This window comes from Channa argus, chromosome 3 (assembly GCF_033026475.1).
Source record: "Channa argus isolate prfri chromosome 3, Channa argus male v1.0, whole genome shotgun sequence".
Taxonomy (NCBI): Eukaryota; Metazoa; Chordata; class Actinopteri; order Anabantiformes; family Channidae; genus Channa; species Channa argus.
The window spans coordinates 27,930,249-27,957,234 of record NC_090199.1 but is presented as its reverse complement, the minus strand read 5'-3'; the positions used below and the strand labels follow the sequence as shown (position 1 = coordinate 27,957,234).

Below are 26,986 nucleotides of genomic sequence, written 5' to 3'. Positions count from 1 at the left end.
CTCTGGTTCTCCGGCTTATTATAGAAGCTGGGTTGAGTGTGTGTGTACACATAGTGTGATGTGTGTGTGTGTAATATAAATATTTATATATATAATTATAAAAAATAAAAGATCAATGCTACATCCATCTCTGTTGGATCAGCAAAGCAAACACACAGCTGCTTGTGAGCTGTTTGTGCACTTAGGGAAATAATGAACATTTTGCCTTCTAAAGTCCATCTGCTGTATGTATGTAAGTCCATGACCTACATACATAATCAGATGTCTTAAAAATGTTTTAAAAATTACAATTATAGCCAAAAATGTATTAAAACATAGAGTCCGGTGTTTCAATCAGTTGAATCACATCAGATGTGAGTCTGGGTGTCGCCCTGCTTTAATTAAAGAAAAGTAATCTAGGATTTTCATTATTAAATTCCGATCTTGAGCGCTTTGACTCCCTAATTCAATAGATGATGTACAAATGGGGAACATTCAACACCATAGTCACTTCCCTCACCTCTGGTGATGGTAACAAACAGACACACCAAAATGTGCAATAGACCAGGAGGTCACAAGGAACCCAAGGATAACGTCTAGGATACTAAAGGCCACTTTTGCCGTGGCAGAGCTGAAAGGAGGAAGCCACTACTTTGCAAAAACTTAATTGCTAGCCATCTACAGCTTACTGAAGGCCAAGTCGATAAACTAGAAGGCAGCTGGAAAGCACTGTTATTTTGTCTCATTTAGTCAATGGGTTTCCCTTAATCTAGTTTCAGGGCTTGTGTGAAAATCTTATTACATTGTTTAGGCCCAAACAAACTATTCTCTATTTCTGCACATGTTGTTGTGTGTCCAGACATGATTCAATCACTGGTAGAAATAGGTTTAGGCTGCTAATGTGTATCAGACAGTATCTTCAAAAGGATTGTTAAAATCAGCTGTCTTGACAGCGTCTGTCCGCTTGGGACTGTCAGTAGAAGCAGAGTCCTGCCGTGAAGCCCTGCTCATGGATATCATAGATTTGCTGACAGTAATGGGGGGTGTGGGGGGTGGTGGTGGTGGGGGTGAGGAGCAAACTGCAAGATACAGCCTAATGGCCACAGTGAGGCATCCCTCTTTGAGTGTTTTTTCTTAATCACAAGAAAAGTTAATCCTCAATCAATGAAAATGTAAAGCAGCGGCTTTCTGTTCTATTTGTGCTGATAGCAGCTTAAAGCATTGCTATTGAGGGGCTCAGACCGCATTAGCAAGTGTCTGGCACGACTCCTAGTCATGTCTCACCCAGTGCACACACACAGGGGGGGGGAAAGCTTCCTTTTTTTCATTTTTGGACTCCCCTGGAATAGTGAGGAGGTGCATCTTTAAATGACCTACGTTTTCTCCAAATGCTACCTTGTGAAAGCTGTTAGAGACGACCTGATGTAATTTTGATGCATGTTTTTCTTTGTTATATTATTCAGGAGTTAACAATACATATTAGCATGTAATACATAATGAATGCTATTTCCAAGGTTCCTGTATCAAACTCCCCTGTCTTCTGTTTTCCCCTTTAATGTCTTATGATCGGGGGTGTGCATGTTGGTGTAGCAATATTTTGTTTTGCTGACACCAACAACTCTGCTAAGTCATGAAAATGCACTGCAGCTTGTTATGTTAATACTTTGTCAGCTGTAGCATGTCAGACCCTGATAAGGAAAGTTGGGACATTATTCACCCTTGAATCTTTATGGCTCTCACTAAGCAGCCCCCCTTTAGAGGTCTCTAAGAAAGGCATCATCAAAGGGAATCAGGCTGTGGAATAATACGCAACATTAAAGTTGCATTCTGCACTTCTCAGAGAGCATTGATGATAAACTGCAGCTTAAACTCATTTATGCTTGGATGATTTTCCCCCCGAGTCAGAAGGACTAGACACGGGGGAAAAAAAACTCCAAACATACGTATCATTGGAGCAACACTAAACCTTTAGTAACTCATGCTATGCACTGAAATGGCATTGTCCTGTTAGATGGCAGAGCATCTTGTTAATGCTGTGGCTCAGTGGGTTCATGTGAACACTGGTCATTTTTTCTGCTATAAATCAAATCTCCTCAAAGAATGTCTCAAAGCTAATACAGAGCCCCTCCACCTTGGCATCATCATAATCAGATTTGCCACCTGTTTGCGTAGCGGCTGGGACATTTTTTACCATTGCGACATCTAATTATGTGTCATCCGATGCTATTTTTTTGATAACATTATGGAATTGTTGGGAAGGCTTGCAGGATTTTCATTAAATTTAGGTTGGCATGCTCAGAGAATAATTCACTTCATTTGGGTAAAATTGACAGATACATTCCTTGTGTGGCTGAAAACCCTTTGAAGCATTTAACGGACATCTCTGTTGTTTTGCAGAGAATATTTTAGGTATTAATATCTTGGTAAAATATTTGTTGCATTTTACGGAGTTACTTAAAGTAATGATTTTGTTCAAGTTATGTCCCTGCTAGTTTCTAAACTAAACCATTTCATGCTGGTTTATTCCACAGTGTTAGCAATAAAAAACTAATAGATTCCATATAGCTGCAAGTCTGACTTAGGCCCCTTTGTTGCATCTCACCCTCCCACCCATTGAGCCATATTAACCTTTCTGTCTCCTCACTTTTTTGTCCTTTCGGCTTATCCGGTGAGTTCAGGGTCACCACAGTGGATCATTGTCCACATGTTGATTTGGCACAGTTCTTGCGCCAGATGCCCTTCCATGATGCAACCCTCCCCAATTTCTACCGGGCTTGCACCGGCATTGCACAGCTGGAGATGGGAAGGGGCTGTTGGGGGGATTCAGTGCCCAGAGAAACTTCAACATATGGTCGGGACCGGGGATTGAACCACTGACCCTGTGGTCTGTGGATGAATGCCTTACCAACTGAGCTCCTGTCTCCTCACTGATGACTAAAAATGCAAATATCCCCCCAAAATGTATTTTGATACGTTTATGCTGACGTTCCAATTGAATGGATTATCATGGCGTTTTCAAGTAAAATCAAAAGGCGGTTTGCTCCTGACAAATAGTATCTCTAACTATGGCAACCGGAGTTTGGTAAAATGGCAACAAAAGGACCTAGTTAGGATTGTGGAACCATCATGTTTAGTTACGTCAAGGAACAAAGACAATGGGTTAAGTTTAGGCACAAAAACTACCAGGTTAGGTTTAGTAAAACATAATTATTTCTGTGCTGGTACATAACTATTGTTGTTGTGGTTACAATACTAAACTGGTTTATTTTGCTGAAAGTAGTTGGGCTCGTGTTTTGCTAGAGGACATAGAACAGTCTCTCACATTTATTGGTGGAACCTACTGACTTTAGTGATCCCAAGAATTTTCTTCGTAAAATGTATATTTTAGTTTTGGGTTTTTAACTTTGGCAATGAGTTCATTTTTAAAAATGTGTGCGTAAATAAATGCAATGACATAAACCTCGGTAGCACTTTGTATTAATCAGTACAAACAAGCAAATGTTGGCATGGTTGGCATATTGGATGGGTCAACAAGACACAGAAGCCCACAGGAGTCCACGATTCGACTCTAGAGTGAGAAATTTTGGACTTTAATGATCATTGTATTACATTATGCACGTTTGTTATAGTAAGGAAATAAGTGTGTAACATGTATGTAGGTAGTTCATGTTTTTAGTCCATGTATTTTATCTTTTACTTAACCTTCCCCTGAAACCATGGTGCCACACTAAGCAAGTTGTGGTTGTACGTGAAAGTCAAGATGTTTCTACAACTGTAACAGCATTTTAAAAGGTCCAAGAGGCAAGTGTAATTGTTTTTATGTGGTGTCCAGTAGTGATGGCAAAGGGTACCTACAGTAAAACATGTTAATATTTAACATCTGAGGAAATGTTGGCACAGCCTCAAAGAGCTACTAACATGGCTATTTACTCTATTTTTTGATTTAGTTCTAAGAGGAAGGCTTGATAAACTCAATGTTGTCATTAAAACCTTTGCACCTTTAGGTAGTTGTCAGTTTAAATCCTTTCTTAAAGCTCAAAAAATGCCACTTGGTCAGTTGAAAAATGTAAATGCAAAAATGGATTATAACCTAAAATTATCATTAGAACAACTGTCAAAGGGCCCAAATAGAGTCAAAGTGGTAACATTTAGAATTTAGTAATTTAATGTAGAGTTAAACTATATTTTTGGCCAAGCTGTTGGTGGTAACACTTTTCAAAAAAACTATTTAATGGGTCAGCTTTTCAGATGTAGAATCCTCGTTGAGAGTCTGTCAGTGAGTGCATGCCAGCAGTGAAAAAAGAAAGGCGAGCTATAAATTGTTTTGGAAAAGCAGCCCGGGGAATGCTTCATCAGTGCCAGAGCTTGTTGAAAATTGAAGCAGACTGAATGTGTCTGAACTTAGACAGATGAGATATCAAATTGGCGGGCAGGAGTGTGATAATCAGGGAATTGGAGAGGGAAAATTGCATCAGAATGGAATCATAAGCCTGACCAGAAGTGAGGATTTGCTGATCCCTGACCTTCTGTTTCAGAACTGAGGATTTTAAGTAATGAGATCTATGCGGTGAAACAACTCCGATCAGACCACCGGGTTTTAGAGTGCTGGGAGGAGAGTGTCTGTCACTGCAAAAAAGCACAGCCAATGGATTTAACACATATGTGCTATGGCAGCACTGAAAGACAGGACGGGTTAAGGAGGAAGAATGAAAATAGGAAAGGCATTTTGCTGCAATAAATAGACCTTGCATGAAAGTATAATGCGCTGGAGTGAATGCACAGTGTTTGATGTGGAATATGTTATCCACTGACCTTCTGTCACAGGAAACAGCTGCTTGAAAAAGGGAAAAAGTAGAAATAAATGAGATTATTTTAGTGCATCTTACAGCTTCGTTAGATTTCACTAACTGCTGGGTCTTTCTTTCATCTCCCTCAGTATGTTGTCAGGTTTTTTTGTTTTTTCTTTCAAATAAACAGGTATTGTTTCCTCTCTAGTGAATCATTTAGAACACCGCAAGGTTGAAATTGTCATGCAGTGCAGACGCCACAATTAGCAGGTTGTGTTGGTAGTGATAAACAAGCCAACTGACGGATTCCTGTGAAGGCAAAGCTCCTCATTCCTTCACTTTCTAATATTATCTGTTTCATTTCATGGACACTGAGAGCAGCTTAGCAATATCATAGTAATAATAAGACTCCAAGTGTAAACCTCTAGTCGAACATCCGTCCTTTCTCTCCTAATCGCCTTCTAATTGGTCCTCAGATGTTATTTTGGCTGGAAATGATCCCGACTTAAAAAGAGAGAGTTTGTCAGCCAGACGCTGAACATCCTCACATTCATTCTGCCTTTATCAGTGGAGTGATTAGATCATGTTTGAAGAAAGTTGCAGCAGAATTAAACAGCTTGAGATGTAGAATTACAAATTGTCAGCAGTGCAGAGAAACCTTTTCACTGACATCATTTAGTTCATAATTAGTCTAAATAATTAACCTAATTGGACTAATTTGCCTCATTATCTCCCTTTCACAGGCTCTTTGTGGCTTGGTGGCACATGTTTTCTAATTTATGAGAAGGTACTTACAAATAATCTAACAAACAGTAACGTGGAGTATATCTGTTGACTGAATGTGTAGGTTACAATAATTTGTTACATTTTCTCTAAGACTTAATAATAACCCAGTACACCTCTAATCACAATAACGAAATATATTATTTGTATTAATTATCTTTTATAGCACAATTTTAAATTGTAATAAAATACATGGTAATAATTATTATAATGATTGTTATTATTATCACTTTTACATCCAGCTGACATCTTCTGCAGTCACTCTCCTTTTATCTCACAATTGGGAACGGAAAGATCTGTCCCTTTAGCTGCTAAATGCGCCACTATTTTTACTAGCTACAGTATTTAAGTCTGTCTGCCTCTAAGTGCTGAGCAGTTAGCCTATTCTGGTTTTATCTGACTATTTTTGTGCTGAAAACAACTGCATGCTGAAGCTGGAAGTGGTGCTGATGAGAGCAAAATGAAAAGGGTGAAGAAAAAAAAGGCTCAAAAAGCTCTGTACAGCTAAGAACTGCAGAGTTATGTGATATGTGAGTGTTTCTGTTTTGTTTTTGAGTTCACCAATATGAGCAAGACTTTTTACGTTACACATCATTCTAGCTCGCTTTAATATTAAAAAATAAAGACTCTTCAAAAGATCTCTACACTGTAAGGACTAATGTTATTTACCAATATTAATTAAGGTTACGGTGTGCAACACTTTTCACATATTGTTTAATAGAAGTATGTTCCAACACCTTGTTTTAATGTGGAGATGTGAAAGCCTCCAATTAATCACAAAACAGCACTGGAAGATTGGCAATAACATTCACTTCTAAAAGCATTTTGAGCGAGGCTCACCTTACTGACCAATTAGAAAAAAGCATTGTTTCTCTTTTTGATTAGTAAGTATTATAGTCTTGTCATTATTAATAAACTTAATTTGCACAATTTTAACTTAAATGGCGGCCTGGTGGTTCAATGGGTAAAACATCAGGTTGGGATGCAGAAGGCCGCTAGATCAAATCCCACCCCACCAGGTGTGGCCCCGCCCAGCCATCAAGGGCTACCTTGGTGCTGGTTCTGAGCCCCAGTAAAAAGGGGAGGGTTGCCGCAGGAAGGGCATCCAGCATAAAAAAAAGAACTCATGCCAAATCAACGTGTGGAACACTTTCTTGCTTTCACAACCCCTGAATGAGGTTAGGACTCATTCCTAGTTTACCAAGATATTCATAATTGCGATGTTGATTTGTGAATTAACAAATTAACATTGTTTTGTGTAAATCTAACTTAAACTACAAAGCCATGATGGTACTGCACCAGTGGGAGGTAGCAGTCCACTCAACTGTGCCTAGTCTAATAGACTAGACTAGACTAATAGAATACTATTAGTGACTTTATAAGCTGTGTCTCAATTCTCAAAGGCTGATTTTGAAGACTAATTGTGTCACTCTGCAACAAAATCTAGTTCAATCTGCAATCTAGTTCCCCAGGCAACCACCTGGCAACCAAGACTCCAAGGGTTGGGTCCTTCTCAACCCAACATATCCCACAATCTTTTTTAGGAGTTAGTTATGGATGTCAGAGGACAGACTATCTAATTTCAGTTAGGTATTTGCAATCTACATAGTCTGCAAAGACAACATGCCTACAATGTTTTATCATGTTTAGACGTCCAAAGGATGCAGCCCCCAAATATAGACACAGCTATAGTCTAGAGCTTGACTGATGGCTACTGGAAAACCAACCTTTGTTGGAATAGTTAAAAACACGCAGTAAAACATATGGAAGCATTAAGCTTACGTTGATACACAAACAATACATAACATAAGTTTAGGCATATATACAACATGGTTAGTGGTTAGTAAAAAGATGCAGGACCTTTGCGATCATGATTACAATCACAACACATAATTAATGTTATGAAAGGCTCATGAATTTTTAAAAAATTGCATAGTTCACCCTGGAATCAAACATTGTCTCCTGTGAGAAAAAGCCTTGGTTTCATGGTTCCCAACACATATTTTTTCTGATTGGATTTACAGATTTTCTCTATAGCTATTGATTGTTCATTCCATAATTACTAGAAGTTTCCTACCTACAACCTACAACATTACTATTACTGATAATATTGTCCTGGCAAAATTGACATGTGGCCTTGGTTTTTACACTCTCTTAAGCTTTAATACGGCAATATTTAAAAGACCATCTCCTCTACAGAAGAACAGCCTACTGAGTAAGTACACATTTAACTGAAGGACACGATGCCCAGATAACACCAAAGCAGTCCTAAAAGATTAAAACTTACGAGACACGTGTACATCTTGAGGCCTCTGATTTGGCCCCATCACATGCAGCCACCATAGAGACCAGTACTAGAGGTCCTTAAAACAATGACACTGTCCTGTGTTGACGGGCTGTGTTCTGCTTGCTCCAGTTAGCTCTTGCCTGCAGCTCACCACAGAAGTCTGTCAAACATCAGTGTACAAAACTGACTTGTCCTGCTATTGAATGTCTGCTTAAAGAGATGGGGATGATTGGAGGGAATGGTGGAAGACAGTAAAATGCTAGAAGACAAGAAACTGGCTAAAACAACCACAGGGAGGGGTTCTACCTTAAATGAAATTGGTTGGACGGAGAGCGAGGAGCCACACACTGTGAAGATTGACTCTAGATTGCAGAGCAGAGTGTAGACGTGGTAAGACAGGCAGATTGTGAGCACTGGAAAAAAGCTAAAAAAAAAAAAAAAAACAGACTTCCTAGCTGTTGAGCTACTGCTCACCAACCCAGTGAAGCACTGACTGATGTTAAGCCCTCACACCAGATGAGTCCTGTCTTCTGCACAAGCCTTCCGAACCATAAGTCTCCCCTGCTGCTAATGCATGTTTCAAAAAATGTAAAATAAATACACACATTAACAGATAAAAACTCAAACATTTTCCTCACCATAGCGATCCATCCTATCCTGACAGGATGAACTGTTACTTTACCAACGTACAGTTTCATCTGCAACCCATCCACTTTTTGTGTCAATAAGAGATTAGCTGTAGGTGTGTTTGTGTAAGTGTCAAAGTGATTTTGGACTCCAAACGATAACAACAGTGTTTGTTGTTATGTGTAAATAAACTGTTGTTTGCTAATACAATATCATGTACAATTCATATTTAAAATGACAATATGTCAAGCAGATTAAACACAAATGACTTAACTAAAAAAGTATCCCGGTGATGATGAAATTTACTGTTCTTGGCGTTTTATTGAATTTTTCAAAACTGTTCAAACAAATTAAATTCTCAAACCACAAAAACAAGCAATAGTGAATCAATATTACATGTTACAAGTACAGAGGATCTTCATCAAGAGACATTTTGATTTTTATAAATGGGCTAAACATTGTGACTGACCTGAATCCAAATCACAAATTTCTAGGACCACTTTTTCCTTTTATCAATCATAAACAATAAGTCATAGTGTTCTTATAACAACCTGTGCAGCTTCCCTGATCTTTACATGTTTCATTGTTGTTGCCATGTTTGTAGACACCATTCTTGGTCTGGTACAGGAGGATTCTATAATCATTTTCTACCAACAAAGCATGAATTGCTCTTTTTTTCTAGATCTATTTCAATCAGTGAACCAACTCGGAGATGATGCCAATGAAGCAGTGTGGTCAATGCTGTCTTCAAAAAATTCTGTTCCTATGCAACTTAACGGCAAAAGCAAAAAAAAAAAAGTTTATATAGGAAACATAATCACTTGATGGATCAACTTCCAATAGAATGTACTTGGACCAAATAAAGGGCTACAGTAACAGATATTGATGTAACCAGAAAGCCTCATTTAAACATTTCATTGTTATTGCTGCTTAGTTGCATAGAAACATCATTTAGAGAAGACGAGGTTGGACTGGGTGAAGCCAGGGTAATATTTAGGACTGATCCGCTGTGCTGGAACTGAGTCCTTTGAGGCGCAGTCATTCCAAAAGATGTACAGGGGCACACGCCGTCTCATTTCCTTGTGGGACAGTTTGCTCTCTCATGTTGTCTGTGTACCTTGTCAGATTTATGGAATCTTTCAACTTTTGACCAACCCATCACACCACCTTACCGATACATAAATAAATTCAATAGTTTGACTGCTATCGCACACTAGTTCTCATTTAACACACAGTATCACACATGAGTATTAATTACTGTCCCTCCTCAAGTGTTAAGACATTTTTTAATTATACAATGTAAATATGCAAACAGTGAAACTGACCAGTCCAAATATCTGTAAGTGCTAATAATGCATGTGTGGTAGGACAAGAAAACGAATTGAGCCCTTGCACTATTAGGTGCTTGTCCATCCTTTGCTAATCACAGTATCTTGTGGATACACAACAGTAATTACATTTCACTGAACACACAGAACATGAAGTACAATAAGGCCCCTTCATTCATTTTTCTCCAACCAGGGAGAACATTTGAAAATGTCATTTACTCAGCAGAAATGTGCAGATTTTCCAGGGCTCGTCAAAGCCCACAAATCAATCTGCTCATAACTATTTGACAAATTAGGCAATGACCTTTTCACAAACTCACGTTCTGATTTGATCATAGTCCGTTTCAAGTTTCGTTTCATTAAGTCTATATTGACACTGATGCTCCGGCTCCTGCTTTTCCAATGCAATAGTCCGAAAAAAGGGGTATTGTCTTTCAGAGCTTTAAGTCATTTTACATAAAAAAAAAAAAAAAAAAAAAAAACGCCCACAGGAGACAGATTTGGTTGTTCTGGAAACTATCAATATTCACTAAAGTTATCATCCACTCACTACTCCACTTTGTAAAAAAAAAATAAAAAACATAAATCAAATTACAGTTGCAAGGTCAGCATCCATTATTTTATTGTGGTTCTTATACCATATGACAAAGGCCAAAAAGTCATTTTTGATCAAAACTTACAGAGCTGTCAGTGATAATTCCTTTCACCATTATCGGCTTTTAGCTTACCTAAGGATGTAGCTGTTGGTTTTAGCTGACATCATACATTCCTACTCCTTCACTCTACTGTTTCTGGAGAGCAGAGCTTAGCTTTTGTTTTGTGGCTATAAGAAGTTACAGTAAGCAATAAATGTACTTGAAGATAACGGAGTGAGAAATGATGGTTTACCAATAAATTTGCGGTTTATTGCTTTCTACAGTGCAGCAGTATTTAGAGTTCGCTCCTGTGCTCCACATTCTCTCTGACATTCGCTCAGTCAGCCCCTTTTATTAATTTATATATTTACTTGGAACAGGGCCAGTTTAAAATTGTCCATTGGCTTCCACTTGTTAATGCAAGCTCAAATATCAAATTGAACAGTGTTGGAGCTTTCTATGTTTAATCATAGATCAACACATTTACTTCCTTTGAAGTTACCTTTAGTATGGATTTTATTTTACATGTGCCCAGTTCCTTAGCTTAATCTTCCAAACTCAAAACCTGCGGACCTTCTTCTTAAAGTCAGAACTAATCTTGCCAGTCTAACCTCACTCAGAGATTGTTGACACATTCCTAAAATCAGTGTGACTCCTTCCAGCATTAGGACTGTAGCAGGAACAGCCATTCTTTTCCCACACAGCAAGGGCTCTAAACTCAAATGCTATCTCATAGATATGGCACTGGTTTTCAGTGCAGTCACACTGACGCAATATGCCTGAACCCAACTCTTCACACTAGTCACCTGAACCAGACTTTGCATTGCTTGTGCACTGCACAGATTAGTAACTTTATTGTAGACAGGGTTGCTTCATTACTTGTTCATCATGGTTGGGGTTGGATGACACACATTAATAAACTAGACAGTCGGCAACATTGCAATGGGTAATACACTGGTTTTCGTTGTTTTGTCAAGCACGATATGTGCATAATTTGGCGTTAGTGGTAACAAATACTGAACATTTGTTTGCTGTTGCTGACAGTTATATTGAAAATATTGAGATATTATTATATTCAATTATAACTTGGCAGTTGAAGAAGACTGTAAGATATCCTCCACATAACTTCAACAGTGTGAGAAGCCCATCAGCTCTATTGAACTGAGGTTTACAGTAGGTCATTTACACCTTGCTGACAGACCACATCAGACAGACATTGATCATGTTTACTCATGTCCTCTACATTAACATGCAGGTAATGGCACCCATTCAGATCAATGGGTCTGACTGCACAGCCTACAAATGGATTCTGTGGTTAGAAGCCACTGAGCGTCCACAGATGATACTTAAAGAGAGAAACGACTCAATTCCTCTGATTCGCCTGCTTTCCTTCCACTTTCAGCTCTGCCAAGCTTGCTCATTTGTTGTTAGATTTATTCCTATAATAGGGAGCCAGCATGCCTTCTGCCACAGCTTGTACATGCACACTGCAGCCAAGGCCATGGCTGGCTCAACTGCCTGGCCTTGAATGACTTCCTGTGTGGGCTGGGTTGAATTCTCGGTTAGCACCAGTATCATGAGGAGATGGATGGATGCCGATGATAACTCAACCCAAGTGTGACAGTTTGTTTAGCCAGGTAGATCAAAACCAGTGCATCTCTTGAACCCACTAGCTGCAGGTCTGTAGATATGTTTGAGAGCAGCATATGCTGTCCAATTGTATCCTTCTGACAACCATGTTGCCAAAGATACAGCTGTCTACAGTGTGTACAGTGAATCCAGGCTCCTTGGAGACGGCGCTTGATCATCTAATTACCGTGGTGTTGAGACAAGGTCATGACCAGTGTGATTACAATTTACATTCCTGTACTACCCCTTTCTTTTAACAGACGTGTGAACTGCAGCCCTGAAAAGCCTGTTTACCCTTTGTTTTATTATCTATCTCATTTTCTATCTTCACTTTAAATGCTGTCGTTCTCTCTTAACGCTGATATCCAGCGCAAATGAATTACATGTATAATGTGAGTAATTTTCACAGTGCTTTGATGACAGAGAAGGAGCAGAAGACAAATAACAAAAGAAGCCACTGTCGGCTGTGCATTGTTGTCTGTGTTGATTAGGCTGTAGAGGAGGTAAGGTGAGCGACTCTGAAGTAGTGCTGCTTTTTTTTATCAACACACTCTTGTCTAATCACCTTTAATCAAATGCAAATGATGAGAATAGGGAATCTTTAATTCAGAATAATGGGAACAAAGGGAGAGATAGAAGGAAACATATGAGCTTGTTAGTTACCACCATTGGTTTGCTCTTCAGGCGGGTCCTGGGGGGCTTCTTTTAATCTAGCATTGCCTTGGGCAAAAGCAACGCAGCCCTAAAACATCGGAACTGGATGAAATTAAGCAAAATCAATGAGACTTAAATCTCTTTGAGAAAGTTGACAAATTCTTCCCCCCCCCTCCATCCCCCCCTCTGTTACCACAGTATCATGGCCGGGGATGGTGTTATTTTAAATTCTTTTATAGGCCTATTACACAATTAGCCAGCCAGTGGTACGCCCTGACAATGACAATTTGAATAATTAATCTCCTTTAGCAGCAAGATTCTTCTGCATCAGTTTATCATAATCTATCTACTGTACATGCATACGAAAACAGATTTTAAAGTAAGCGAAAATAATGATGTGACAGAGACCTCCCTGATGTTCTAAATGTTTTTTTTTTTTTTTTCAGGCTACAGCTGCATCTCCTCTGGTATTGTGCCTTCATTACATTATAACCCTGAACCCATTTCTGCAGTGATTGTCAGATTCAGACTCCTTCACTTTTGTACTTTTTACTGCATGCAATTGTATTATATAATAGTGGGGAAAAAAAGGCATTTTTTTGCTCAACAATCTATGCAGGATATTCCATGATGACAAAAACAAAATACTAATTTAAATAAGTTATAAAAAAGAGGCCTCTGGTAGTTTTTGCAGCTCATAATTATCTTGTGTAAGTTTATTGCAATTTTTTTCTGCCATATCTTTCAAAGATTAGAGCGGAAGTGTCGTTCTTTTGGTCGTTTTACAGATGTTCTCTGGGGTTTAAGAGATTTGCCCTAAAGACACTCCAGTACTGTGTTGACCATTGTTTTGGATCATGGCACAACTGGAAGATGAGCCACCACCCCAGTCTTGGATCTCGTGCACTCCGGAGCATGAGAGAGGAGAAAAAGCATGATGCTGCCACCGCCATCCTTCATCGTAGGGATGGCGTTGAAACAGAAGAGCAGTTCTTGGTGTATGCCAGACAAAGTGCTTGGAGTTCTGGCCAAAGACCACCGAACTGTTGTCCTTCAACGGTTGTTGTGTTGTGACAAACTCCAAACAGTCTGTGGCTTCTGTCTCATTACTTTACCACAAATGTCTGATTGATGAATTCTCCCTTTTGCCAGGCTCTCCCATCTCTACAGAAAAGTTCTGTGATGTTTGGATTTCTGGTCACTTTCCTGAGCATTGCTTCTTTCCCAATTACTCAGTTTGACAGGCAACTCTAGGAAAAGTCCTGACGGATCCAGACTTGTTATATTTCAGTATTTTTGAGAAGACTGTACTCCTGGGAACACTCAGAGCTATATAAATTGTTTTATACATATGCCCTATGCACACACACAGGAGTCTGAAGCCACGATATATATATGTTTGTTTCAATGATATTAATAGTGATATGGCTCTCAAACATTACATTTACTAGGTTAGTATCGCACTTTTTAGGTTGTTCAGCTTTTCATTCACTGCAGTGAGCACATTAGAGTGATGTTCTGTCTGTTATCAGCAGAATGACTTTCTTTTTAATAATTTTGTTAAGTGTTATCTCTCCCTTATGACAGACTGTAAAACTGATTTATTACCTAAATATACATTCTTTTCAGGCAGAGCTTTGAAAAGTTTTCACAAGCTAGATGTACATGGGAAAGTACATGACACAGAGGTCATACGTTTTAGGCCAACTATATTTTATTCAGGGCACTTGTGTGGTTGTCGAGTTTTGAAGTGAGAATATACCAATCAACTACGACATTAACACTCGGGGGCCTAATAATGTGATGGAGGACCATGGTCAGAACGGCCACTCTGAGAAGTCTGCAGCTACACAGCCCCATCCAGAGGTGGTAGAAGTACACAAACTGAGTTTTCAAGTAAAAGTGAAAGTATTGGCCTAAACCGTTCTTCACTTAGAGTATCACTTTAAATTACTTTTAATTAAGCCGATTATCTACAGTTTACTTAAAGTAAAAAACTAAACATACTCCAGTAACAAAACAGTACTGATTATGGTATTTATGGGAAAAAATATACAGTAATTAATAAAAATAAGGGTCAGGGGTCATTGTTGGTAAAGGTGAAGCTGATTTTAACGACTATATATGCTGATAGGTGGATAACCCATAATTACTGTTCAAAACCAACCCTGTCTCCTAAAACTAAACTACAAACATAATTTCAACAACATTCTGTTTCCTGTGAACATAATGAAAATATGTTCACATGCAAACTAAATGGCCAGTTGCAAATATGTTGTTACTGGTCATAGCAATAAAAGGTTTTCAGACAACATAATTTTAAGTGACTATGTATCGGACTAATATACAATCTTGCAGCAAAATGTCCGGTTTTATTTTTCTGCCATAATATGCGATCCTGCAGTACAATGTCTAGTTTCTGTGACTACAGTGTGGTATTTTATGGTTGTGAGTAGGTACTTAAAGCAGCTGGTTAGAGTCAGAGGAAGATCAAGAGCTGGTGGGCAAATATAAGTGTATGTGTTTTATCGCATTTAAACCTGTGACTGAAGGGTTTAGGCAAGAGAACATTAACTGCAGGGTTAAATAGATATCGTGGATAAGACTCTGGAACCACGCTCGGGCTTTTGGCTTGACGGTCCAGACCACCACCAGCTTTCACTTAATAAAAGCACAGTTTCATTCATTCAAAAAATACGTTGCATTAGAACATAACGTTTAAGTCATTATGTTTGCTACAAAAACATAATCGCGTTTGTAGTTTAGTTGTATATCAATGTAATTTTTATGCGACAGGGTTGTAAAAATACTTAGAAATGTGTTTCTTTTCATTTCTACTTTAAGTAGTTATGAAATGTGCAAAAGTTTAGACTTGGTTAGCACCTTCTTTGGCAAATATCACAGCTTGCAAACCATGTTTGAGTCCGTCTGTTCTTGATTTTAGAATTTTCATCCATCTGTTAAAGAGCAATTAGTTTATAGAGATGTTTAGGCTGTCTAGCAAACCTAGCATGTCCAAGATCTATTCAACGATTTTCAGTGATGTTCAAGTCAAGGGATTGTGAGGCCCATTCCACATGTGTATCCTGAAGGTATCATGATCTGGCTCTCAGTTCTACTTCCTGCCCTGGACATTTATTTTGTAGCCCCCTTCCCCCGCTTTCTGTTTCTTGTCCTTTCCTCTAGCTTTACCTTTCGTTATCACTCGTTGTGTGCACCTGTTCCCCTCACTATCTATGACCAGCTTTCCCTTCAGCTCCCTGTCAGATCATCATCTCACTCCTGGCACACCTAGCTCATGATGTACCTGACGTGTCATTATCTGTATAATCCCGTTTCTCTGCAACTTTGGTCTGAGTTTTGTTTTCATTTGTTTTCCCGAGGGTTCATTTAAGATGTGTGGTGTCTTTGTTTGTAGTTTAGGTTTAGAGGTTTCCCTATAATTTTTCTAGTATTCATTTTGGTTCGTGTTCTAAGTCGATTCCCTTGATTCCGTGAAGCTCAGTGTATTCTGTTACCTGTCATGTTTTTTTTTTTTGTACCCTCCTGTTAGGAGCGATTTCTGTTAATTATTAATTTGTAAAATAAACTTGTTCATTAGTGTTAATCTTTCCTGTTGTTGCCACAGAAAAATATGCATGCACCCCATGGTGGTTGTCATGGTGCTCTTGTCAACTGTTGCTGCTTTTTTTCCCCCAAAACAAATACTTGGTGTCTGTGACCAAAGAGCGCAGTTTAAACATCACCATTCATAATTCTTCTTTCTAAATTAAAAGTCAAATTCCTCAGTTTTAGGATGTGATATGTTTTCTTTGTACTATTAACAATCAATAACACTGTTAAAGTTGTTAATACTGTTAAAATCGTACGTACATTTTTACACAGCATCCCAACTTTTCTGGAAATAGGGTTTGTAGATATCTTTTTATCTGTATATATTTATTGATAGTGATAACTGTATGCAAGAGGCACAGAATAAATTATGGTTTGCACAGTCCCTCAGAAACAGACACATTTCCTTATGCACTGGCATATACACGCATTTGTTTCCCCTTTTATAATCCATAGTATGACAGGAGACTCTTGAAGTGACATCAACAAAACTAAATTTGCAGTAATTATAATTTATGTTTTCAAATTCCTCTTCATACTTTAATGCTTATTACTAGTAAGTATCCCCTTAATGTCTTGCTCAAGCCTTTCATGTCCCAAAATGCATCAGCATCTTCACATTGAAAGATTGGCCACTTAATTGGCAATAATTTCCATACACAGAATTCATATGATACTGTGGAAGAGACTGAACAAGTTGCAATGCGAGAGAAGAAGGAATTAGGAGCAGCAAATGGCTAAAGAACAAGGAAATAATTGATGTGAATTCATATCTTCATAAATCAACAAACAAAACAAAGGTGACAGGCCTGCATAGATCAAACAAGTAACACAAGAAACTGCAGGCAGTCACAGAAGCTCCAGGGTTCCTCAGTATTCTATTAGCATCTCTGCAAACATCACACATCCAAAAATAATCTGCTCCAATGGAATCGAAAATAGAAAATGTATATGTTTTCTCTTATCGCATGACTAAAACTGGAGAAATTAGATTTTATTGATGGCATAACACATTCCACAGTGTGGCTGTGTGTTTTAAAATATACTTGTACTGCATGTTCGAATAAAGACAGAAGGAAATTAGTCTAAATTAGGCCAGAGAGAAGACTGATTATTTGCTGACTAATAAGCAGCCCAGATTGAACATCAGCATGAAACTGCATATATAATCTCTGAGGGATATGCAGCTGACTTGCCTTGATCAATTTTGAATCCAATGAAGACATATTATTTTTAGATGTGTAACAAGTAGCTGTAAACCCTGTTTCCCAGGTATGTTTCACTTCTATATTAATGATAGGCACAAGTGGTGGAACTTCTAAAAGAGGATGTGACAGTCTAACCCACAGAGAAGAGTGCTCCTTGCTCAATGATCCCCCATGAGGGTGACAGTTTGAGGTTTTGCGAAATGTCGCCAGGTGAAGCCTGTTTACATCGTTACATGTGCATATCGCATTGTTTCCTCAATCCTGAGTCTTCCTGACAGAATGAACCTATTGATCAAAAAGAAACTATAAACAGTTCATTAAATGCATAGTCCTAGCAAGGAACTATTTTTGTTGCTATGAATATGCATCATCTTCAGTGCTCAGATCATTTCCTTTATTTCTTTTTTTTTTTTTTTTTTTTTTTTTTTTACCAGTAATGAAACTGTGCAAAAAAGATCTGTTCCCTGGAGAAATCTAGTCTCACGTGATTACAAAAATGAGATGTGAGAAAAACAAATAGCTTATAATGCCCTGCGGAACATGAACCCGGTGCATTTCCCAATTTTGGAAGCTTTAGAATGCGTGTTAATACTCTGCCTTTCATATTTGTTTATTCTGCCTTCTTATGCCCCAGGAAATGGTAATTGTTGTTTGTATATGCATCTTTGGGAATTTTGATCCATGATATTTTCTCTCCTCTATCCAAGGACAATTACCAAACAGTATATGAGATAACGGTGTTTGCTAGCAGCAAAGGCATACTTCTGATTAAAAAGAAATAGTGGGGAGATATTTCAAACACCTAAAGCTTTGCACAGACACAGTTGTTACTGATCCTCACCCAGAGCCCAGTCTTCCATTTGCATGACTAATAGCACGGCACTTTTTTCTTTTACATTTGAAAACCTAAAAAAAAAAAAAAAAAAATCTTTGTCTTTGAACTGTTCTCTGCACAACCATGTCCACTGTTGACTTTGTTGTTAAGGTTATGGTCTGAAAAATGAAAAAAAAAAAACAACCTCTAAAACTGTAGAGGTTTATATTCGCTGATGAAAATGACCATCTGTAATGAACAGGTACTATATTTGGGCAAAGTCTCGCAGCTAAACTGAACATGACAACCACGTAGGATGTATCCAAGGTTTTAAAGGGGGTTTGTTGTCTATAGCCATGCTTTGTTCCTAAACGTAACCATGTTTATTTAGTGCTAACCAGAAAGCTATGCACAATTGTAATGCAGCATTTGAGAATTTCTGGTGAAAAATAGTGGAGACACCATATGTCATTTTGGTGGCTGAGACCAAAGAGATGCGATTTCAATGCATGTCTGCTGGAATGGGGTGGGTGGGTTGGTGCTACTTTAACAACAGTGGTTCTGCAACATGACAAATATCAATCTACACCTTGAGATTGAACACAGCAGCTCAACAGAAGTTTTGTCAATTTGCATCGTGACAAATTGGAAGGCTCCATGTCCAGTGCCAAAAGAACAGAGAAACATATTGTAACCACCCACAAAATCACTACACAATTAAAAATACTATGCTTTGAAAACTTCAAACAACGAAGGTGATGATCTCTTCACAAAAAATGCATTGTGTGCAACTAGTGAGCTAAGTCAAAAGGAAACATAGAACGGTGAGCATACAAAGGATGCATGGATGCATTATGGGAACTGAATACACAATTAAATGTGGCACATGATTTGGGATAAAATGTCATAAAAATAATTAAATAATTTAATTAAATAATCCTGAGCCTGATCATAGACAGAGCAACTTGGAGGGTTTGTGATGCTCAGACATAATTCCACTGAAATATCAATGTCACAGCTTGCAAACCATGTTATGTCAATAATACCCTTGAAAGTTAAATAAATTAATAAATGTTCATCCAAAAACTGAGAAAAAGTATTAATCAAAAGCATACCCTCATCTCTGTGTAGTTTGGATTGCAGTTGATATAAGTTTAACCACTTAATAATTATGAGTTGTTATCCCCCATGGCTATGATTCAGTAGGCCACTACTACCTACCAGTAACCTAGTAGGTGTGGTTTTGGGTGGTTTGGGCGGATGGCTGGAAGACAAAATACAGGAGTTTTAACTAAGAGATACTAGTTTGTTTTCTGTTTCAAACTATATATTGCAACTTTAGTTAATGTTGCTAACCCCTTGTGGTGTTTATAAACAGAATGACTAGTGAATCGTGTGATTAAAATTTTTTTTTATCAACTTTTTTTTTTAAACATCACAGTACAGAAAGTACATTATGTTAATACTGTAGTTGGAACTACACACGGAGTCCTAACTATTAATTATGAAGTCTGGAACCTCCAGAGAACCTTTGCATTTTATATTGAGTTGTCAACCACACACTACAACCAACAACAAGCTGGAACAACTTTACATTACAACCAAATAAATGTGACACAAGCTGAGGTGTTTTGTCATTCGTGTTGTTGTTTTTGCAGAAAGTTACAGTTTGCTGCCCAACTTTTTTTTTTCCCAGCAACTTGCCACCAAGATAGCAATGGTTTTCCTGTATGTTTCTCTTGTTATCTTGACTTGAGCAGGCAAAGATGACTGGTGATCCTGAAACCACTGTTCCAAGTTAGATATCTTCTGACACGATGGCAGCCACTGTTTGATCAGTGGATATCAGTCTCAGTCTACAGGTTTCTGCCCGTTTTTTGGTGCATATACTGTACATTTTGGATGTCATCTCACTTTTCGTTCATGTAGCCTCCATGGCAACATTTTGACTCACTGTTGTCCAAAGTTGAGTGGGCAGGTGCTATACTGGTATAGCTTTACTTGAGACAAGGTTGCATGCTAGCTGAGTGGAGCTTATAACTGCAGAATTGTAAAGCATCTGTTAATTGCAGAAGTTCTATTCTGGAACTAACCAGCTAGATCCTCTGTCATTCGGATGCTTTCATGGTCTTCTGCACATCTCCAAACTGTCAGAAATGAATGTGTGTCCACCCAGGGTCTCTGCTGGCCCTAGTGGAGGGGAACCTTCCCTCATTGTAGTATTTACAGTAGGAGAAGCCCACGGGCCTAATTGGCATGGTCAGTGATGGAGCATATGCACTTTCCAGTGGGAACCCATCTGACAAGGCCACTCGCTGATGACTGCCCACATAGTCTCCATATGTGGCAGACAGAAGGGCCTGCACGCATGCTGCCCTTCAACTAATGAAGCCAAGTCACCCGGGTTCTACCTCTGCCTTTAATCTAGAGGCTGGACCCAAAATCGCTACCTTTTACTGTGTGTATGTGCACCTACAAATATGCACACACAAACAAGCCATTAGGTGGCAATTCAGTGTTGTAAAACCATCCCCTACATCCAAAGGGATACACTGACCCCCCCCCCCCCCCCCCCCCACACACACACACACACACACACACATAGAAACACAAACACAGAGTGACTCAGATGTTAAAAACATAATAGTACCATTAGCCTCACCTTCACCCCTCTCTCCCACATACTCCCCTACACACATGTAGACTCACAACAGACAAACTGGTGTGGAGATGTGATAAGAGAAAGAACTAAGTAATGTGTGGGGAAGAGAAAGAGGGAGAAGAGGCATGCTGTGAGTGTGAATTCAGCCTCCAGCTGGGCAGCTAAATGGACTTGGTCAGTCATTAGCATGCAAAGGTCTAGTCCGGACATTTAAGGTTATTCATTCCCCAGGCTAATTCTCATCATGCTGAAAACACCCAGCTACTTCCTCTTCTCTTCACTCTTGATCAATGTTTTTTTACTTTTGTGTGTGTGTGTGTGTGTGTGTGTGTGTGTGCTTCTTTGATGTTGTCCTGGTGGCTATTTTCCACAACACACCCTCGACTGCGCTCCAGAACCCTGCCGGCCACAGGTCGGCCGAGTGCACTGCACGTTTCGAGTGTTTCGAAGGGGGGCTGCAGATGTTGCCACATACTTAATAAGCCTGATCACAGGAGCCCCAACCTTGCAATGTAATTCCACTACCCAAGGTGCATCTGTTCCTGCTGCACTCAGTGGAACCCCGTGCTGGTGGAACTGTTTCACAAAGTCACACAAGTCATACAGTGGCTCAGCTGCTGCTTCAATAACAGCGAGTGATGGTATCGATGGCAGCCAGGCCAAGGGGAAACAGAAACTGAGATATTGGCCATGTGCAACAGGATGTATGACTTAAAGGCATCAAATATGATTTATATGGACTTAGGTTGTTTATTTTACGCCATGCACTGGAGAATTTCTGTTTTACCTGCCCTGTCCATACAGATGAATTCCCTTTAGCAATGCTGGGATATGGATGTAGCAGAGCATCACAAGCGAACTGATAACAGCATCTCCTGTCCACCCACAGCATATCACCTGACCATTGTGCTTAGGGGTCAGAACAAACTATCCCCCGGTGGTTTTCACATACCATTACAAAATGAAACATAACTCATGAGCAAGACAAGGAAGGACGCTACACAACTGTAAAGGCTAAGTTTGACACAAAACTGCTGCATTCCCTCTGAAGATTTTCTGGCCTGTTCTGCTTCTTCTGGAATATTATCCATTTTAAGAGTACACCTCGAGTCACAAAGTAAATAGATTGTGAGTTTCCATGCTGCTTAACTTTTTTCTTTTTACGCTTAGAGCGAAATGTGGTGTTTCTGCCTGTGTTTCTCCCCGGAGACTTTGGCTGACCCACTTTCCCTCATCCCGTGCACCTTGAGGATTTTAACGGAACAAGGAATATTTACAGTGGGTTATTTAAATACGTCTGATATGATTAAGTAATGACTTTGGAACAATTAGAGAGAGCTACATTAAGCGGTGTAATGTATAGTTTTAATGCAGCTTTCAGAAGCTCACATTGTGGTGTAGGTGTCGCTCTCTGGTGTTAAAGGAGTTCAGATTTGTTCCGGCAGAGATGCGTCTGTGTGGAAATACACTATTGCCTCAGCTTACACAGTTTCCAGTATTACAAAATTACAAAAAGTATTTAAAGTAGCTTGATAGAAGACAAAATTGCTAACACTGGCAAAAAAGAAAATCTTACTGTTTTTTTAGTTTAGGGATTGTTCTTCACTTGCACTTGCAGTTTAAACATTTGTTCAAACTTTTGAGCTCAGTACCTGCAGGCGAAACCGTGCTCCTGTAAAATATGACTTGGGAGGTCATTTGTAGAAGCAGTGGAAAACAACCAACGTTACCACAGGGTGACGCATAGTTATTGTAGTGAACATAACACAGTCGCCTAGTATTTGGATTCAAAAAAGCTTGCAAAGGGCAGCGGGTCGGGGTTGATGGCAGATCAGCAGCCTGTAAGTACAATGTGAAATGTCTGGTTTGTTGCTTTGTTATTATAGCAAGTCAAGTGATGTCAGTTGTTTAATGTGACAAATCCGTTATCTAAGCCTTGCAAGTTATAATAATAGTAATAGGTTTGTTGCCGTAGGCATATGCGATTAATTAGCAGGTCCTCACAAAACATTTAAAACTGATATACTTCATATCAAGTTTAAGAGTAGGAAGTCTCTCAATACATCACAGTTTCACTACATGTAATCTGATTTACAACTGCAAACATGAATTTTACAAAATAAAATGAACAGACCTGCTGCATATTAAGCAAATATTAGTGTTATTAAAAGTGCAGTGTGTGACATTTAACAGCTTTTTCAGTAGAAATTGCATAGAGTTTTTTTTTTTTTTTAACTTTAGCTTAGAATGAGCCTTTTGTATCTACAGAGAGAGCAAGTCCCCTTTCACAGAGGCTACAATGTTGTGCTGACATGTTTCTATAGTAGCACAAAACAGACAAAGCAAACACTCAGACAGGGAGTTGTAGTTTTTCCTGTTGAAGTAGCAGCTAGAATTTTCTAGCCAGCTTGGTGTCAGAAAGAAATTTATTTTACAGAACAAAGCATTTTTTAAAATGTATAATGTAAACCTAGGCTGGTGAAAAAAGTTAACTATTTCATGAGCAGTGATGATTAAGTAATACTTTTAAAAGGGTAAACTACAGTATTTACATTTGGAGTAGGAAATTCCCTCCAAATGAGTGCTGATAATTTGTCTCTTTTTCTGTATACTATGGAGTGATGCACATGTGTCGGCTTTTCCAGCAAGTTCAGGGTCGCCACAGCGGATGATTGGTCCGCACGGTGAATTGGGCAATTTTTACCCCAGCCGCAACCATCCCTAATTTTACCAGGCTTGGGACCAGCACTGCACGGCTGGGAATGGGGATGGGCTGTTGGGGGTTAGGTATCTTGCCCAGGGACACTTCAACATGTGGTCAAACCTCCGACCCTATGGTCTACCAACTAAGCTACTGGCGCAGCAATGTAATATTTATTTATTGTAACTTATATTCTTTTTATTTTATTCTTTTAGATATATCTAAAAAAAGCCTGAGCTATGATGTGCCACACTCAGATCACTATTGATAATTACACATGATATTTTGTCAAATTGATCGTAACCTCACATCTTCCGTATGTAAATCGAAATTTAACTTGCAGGAATAAAAATAAATCAAAAGTATAAACCTTCCAGAAAAGTTGGGCTTTTTCTAAAATGGAAATGTCATTTTCCTTGAACTTTCATCTGACAAAAGTACAAAGGGAAGACTATTATTCTTTTCACTGTCCAAATAAATTGTATTTTGTAATGATGAGCAAATGTAGAATTTGATGCCTGCAACCAAATCCAAAAGTAGTTATAATTTCACCAAATATTACAGTTCTGTGTGACTGCAAAAATGAGGTTACTTGGTAACAGAGAAGATTTTTGTAAATGGTTGAAGTTTTATATGGTTTTGTAAGACTGAGGCTGTGATGAATATGTGCTTAACAGTCTTTAACAGTGTCTGCCAGTGCATCCACAAATGCAACCATCCATTCATCCATTATCTGTAACCACTTATCCTGGGTGGCATGGGGCGTTGAACTTATTCCAGCTGTCATTAGGCCAGGGGCGGGATACACCCTGGACAGGTCAGAAATGCAAACTGAAACTCTTATTACACACGGAGTAAACTTTTAGAGTGAATAAAAATACGACAGATTTTAGTTTTGACTGCATTTTAGAAAAAGTCCCAACGTTTCTGGAAAAGGAGTTGTCATTCATGATTTTTTTCTGACCCTGACTGAGTACAAACTGAGGAAAATGGGTTTTCAAAGACCAAATTATGCAATGGTTTCCTCAAATGATCACTGCTTTATGTCCCGGATTGGCTCTGATGCTGTTTAATTTCCTCTCCATGTGATCATCGGGACTGTGTACTGATTGCACTGTTTTCCTTGTTCTGCAGGTGATTTTGATGCTGACCAAACTATTTGACTTCAACCTCAACAGCGTGACTGAGAGCTCATTATGGAGGTAAGCTTTTCATGCTACACGAGATCCTGACATTTTGAAAAAAAGCTTCAAAGCTTAAAAAGAGGCAACAGACACTGAAAGATTTTTCAAATGACGAGCCCAAAAAGCTGACTGTCCCCAATTGCTTTTTAATGTCTCTGGGCAGCAGAAATCTCTCAGATGAAAGTGGCTAATCAATGCCACAGGACATAGCAGTGTTATCCAGCAAATTACCTTAACCAGCCTTGAACACAGTGCAGCCTGGCTTGGAGCGTCAGCCTCGTATCTGCCTCAGTTCTCATGTAATTTTGGTAGATGCCTGCTAGGAAGGAAGACGGCTGCAACAATGTCTTGAAAAAAGTTGCCGTTAACCAAAGATCTGCTGCATTAATGATCATTATAAAACATATTTTTCATTATTGTTGGCTATGGAAGGTACAGAAGACATGAAAAGCTCTAAAGGTCTCAGATTGAGGAAGGATGACTATAAATGAAATAGAAAAATGCAAAGAATCAACATGGTGCTTTTCAGTGATCTTAATTCCACAAACCCTGTTTGTCAGCTCTGTGATGTTTCAAATTGAGATTGGAAATTTGAAAAGGCTACAGATGGAACTTATGTCTGAAAATGTGTCACACACACACACACACACATACAAATGAAATTCAACTGTGCAAATATTGACAACTGAAAGGTTAACTGAAGCTACAATTAAAAAAATAAAGTGTGATGGAAAATTCCATCTTCCTTTTCAGCTTTTAACTTGCTAAATGTTTCCAATTCCACCAGAGGCTTTGTGTTTACTGTGGTGTAATCGAGGCTGTGCTGTTTTGCAAGTTTTACTCAAACCCACCGAAGTGGATTATAAATTCTAGTGGAGGTCCCAAAGTTTGTAAACACACCACATATGTCAAGAAAAAAATACATAAAAAAAATATGCATAACACATTGAGACGATGATGGTCTGTTTGATGTAATGGTGCCGTTATAAAAAACATGGCATTTTGGATTAGTATGTTTCATTTGGCATGAGCATCATGCAGCTTCTGTGAAGTTCTGAAACAAACTCACACTGCATATGAGATTCTGAGTGTCAGTTAAAGAGGATATACTTTATACACTTAAAGAAGGTGAGAGGGGGATAGACATAAAACCAAGACTTTGAGAAGTTAATACCAGTTGAAATAGGTATTCATAAGTTGCATATAGTTTCATATAATGTGAGAAACCAGCTTGCTTAGAAAAGTTCCGCTGTGGTGACTCCTGAAGGGACAAGCTGAAATCCGTTGATCCATCAACCTGTACCTGTATATTAAAGTTTATACTGTACTTGCCAGCTTATGAAAGTACAGACATATGGTTCACTGCTTGAATTCTGCCTACATTCCCAGGCTGACAAGGGGAAAAACAAATACATTTCTGTGTCTGCCCATTAGAAGTCAGGTTAATACTGGGTGTGTGTTCTTCTTTAAAGAAAATATACGTATAATTATTAAAGATATATCTGCACTAAACAGGCTTATACTAACTTTACTCCCATTTTTTATGGGAGGGTTTGGCCTTCTGCAATTCTGATGCTGTACCAGTGAGTCACCAAGCCCCATTTGATTGATACTTAAAATACACAATTTAAAAATATGTTTCCAAACTGCAGATAGAGCTCAATTCTTTCTCTCAGCTGTTGCCATACTTTTATTTAACATGGATAACTAGAAAGCTGAACACAACATGCTGTTTAGTGTTGTAATTTTGTAAGTGTACTGTAAAATTATTACTAGAAGAAAATTCAATTATGTACTATAAAAGCCTTTATAGCAAAAGACTAAATTGTTAGAGTATTGGGTCAGGATGCAGAAGGTGGCGGCATCAAATCCCAACTCCCCCCATGTGTGGCCCCGTCCAGCGTACGGAGCACATTCTGCTGTAGTGACCCCTGAAGAGACAAGCCAATAGCCATTGATCCATCAGTACACATGGAAAACATTTGGGTTTGACATCATAAGACGAATAAGAAACGAGATCTAAATTTCAGTTTTTATTTCCAGACCTCAGAGAAAAAGCAAAATCAGTCAGCTGTTGAACGGGTAGACAGCATTTG

The 26,986-nt window shown here is 38.7% G+C and overlaps 1 protein-coding gene across 6 annotated transcripts in view; it reads left to right on the top strand.

Annotated features, from left to right (window-relative positions):
- sorcs1 (sortilin-related VPS10 domain containing receptor 1) overlaps window positions 1-26,986 on the top strand; it is a 169,342-nt gene that overhangs the window by 46,593 nt on the left and 95,763 nt on the right. For 5 of the 6 annotated variants that reach the window (XR_010913932.1, XR_010913933.1, XR_010913934.1 and 2 more), the window contains exons 2-3: window positions 13,156-13,176; window positions 24,841-24,908. Coding sequence is in view for 3 of the 6 variants with exons in the window: in XM_067499044.1 (XP_067355145.1) it covers window positions 13,156-13,176; window positions 24,841-24,908 (89 nt within the window). In the remaining 3 variants the exon portion in view is untranslated. The remainder of the gene's footprint in view (window positions 1-13,155; window positions 13,177-24,840; window positions 24,909-26,986) is intronic. The other variant, XM_067499043.1, reaches the window with a different exon arrangement.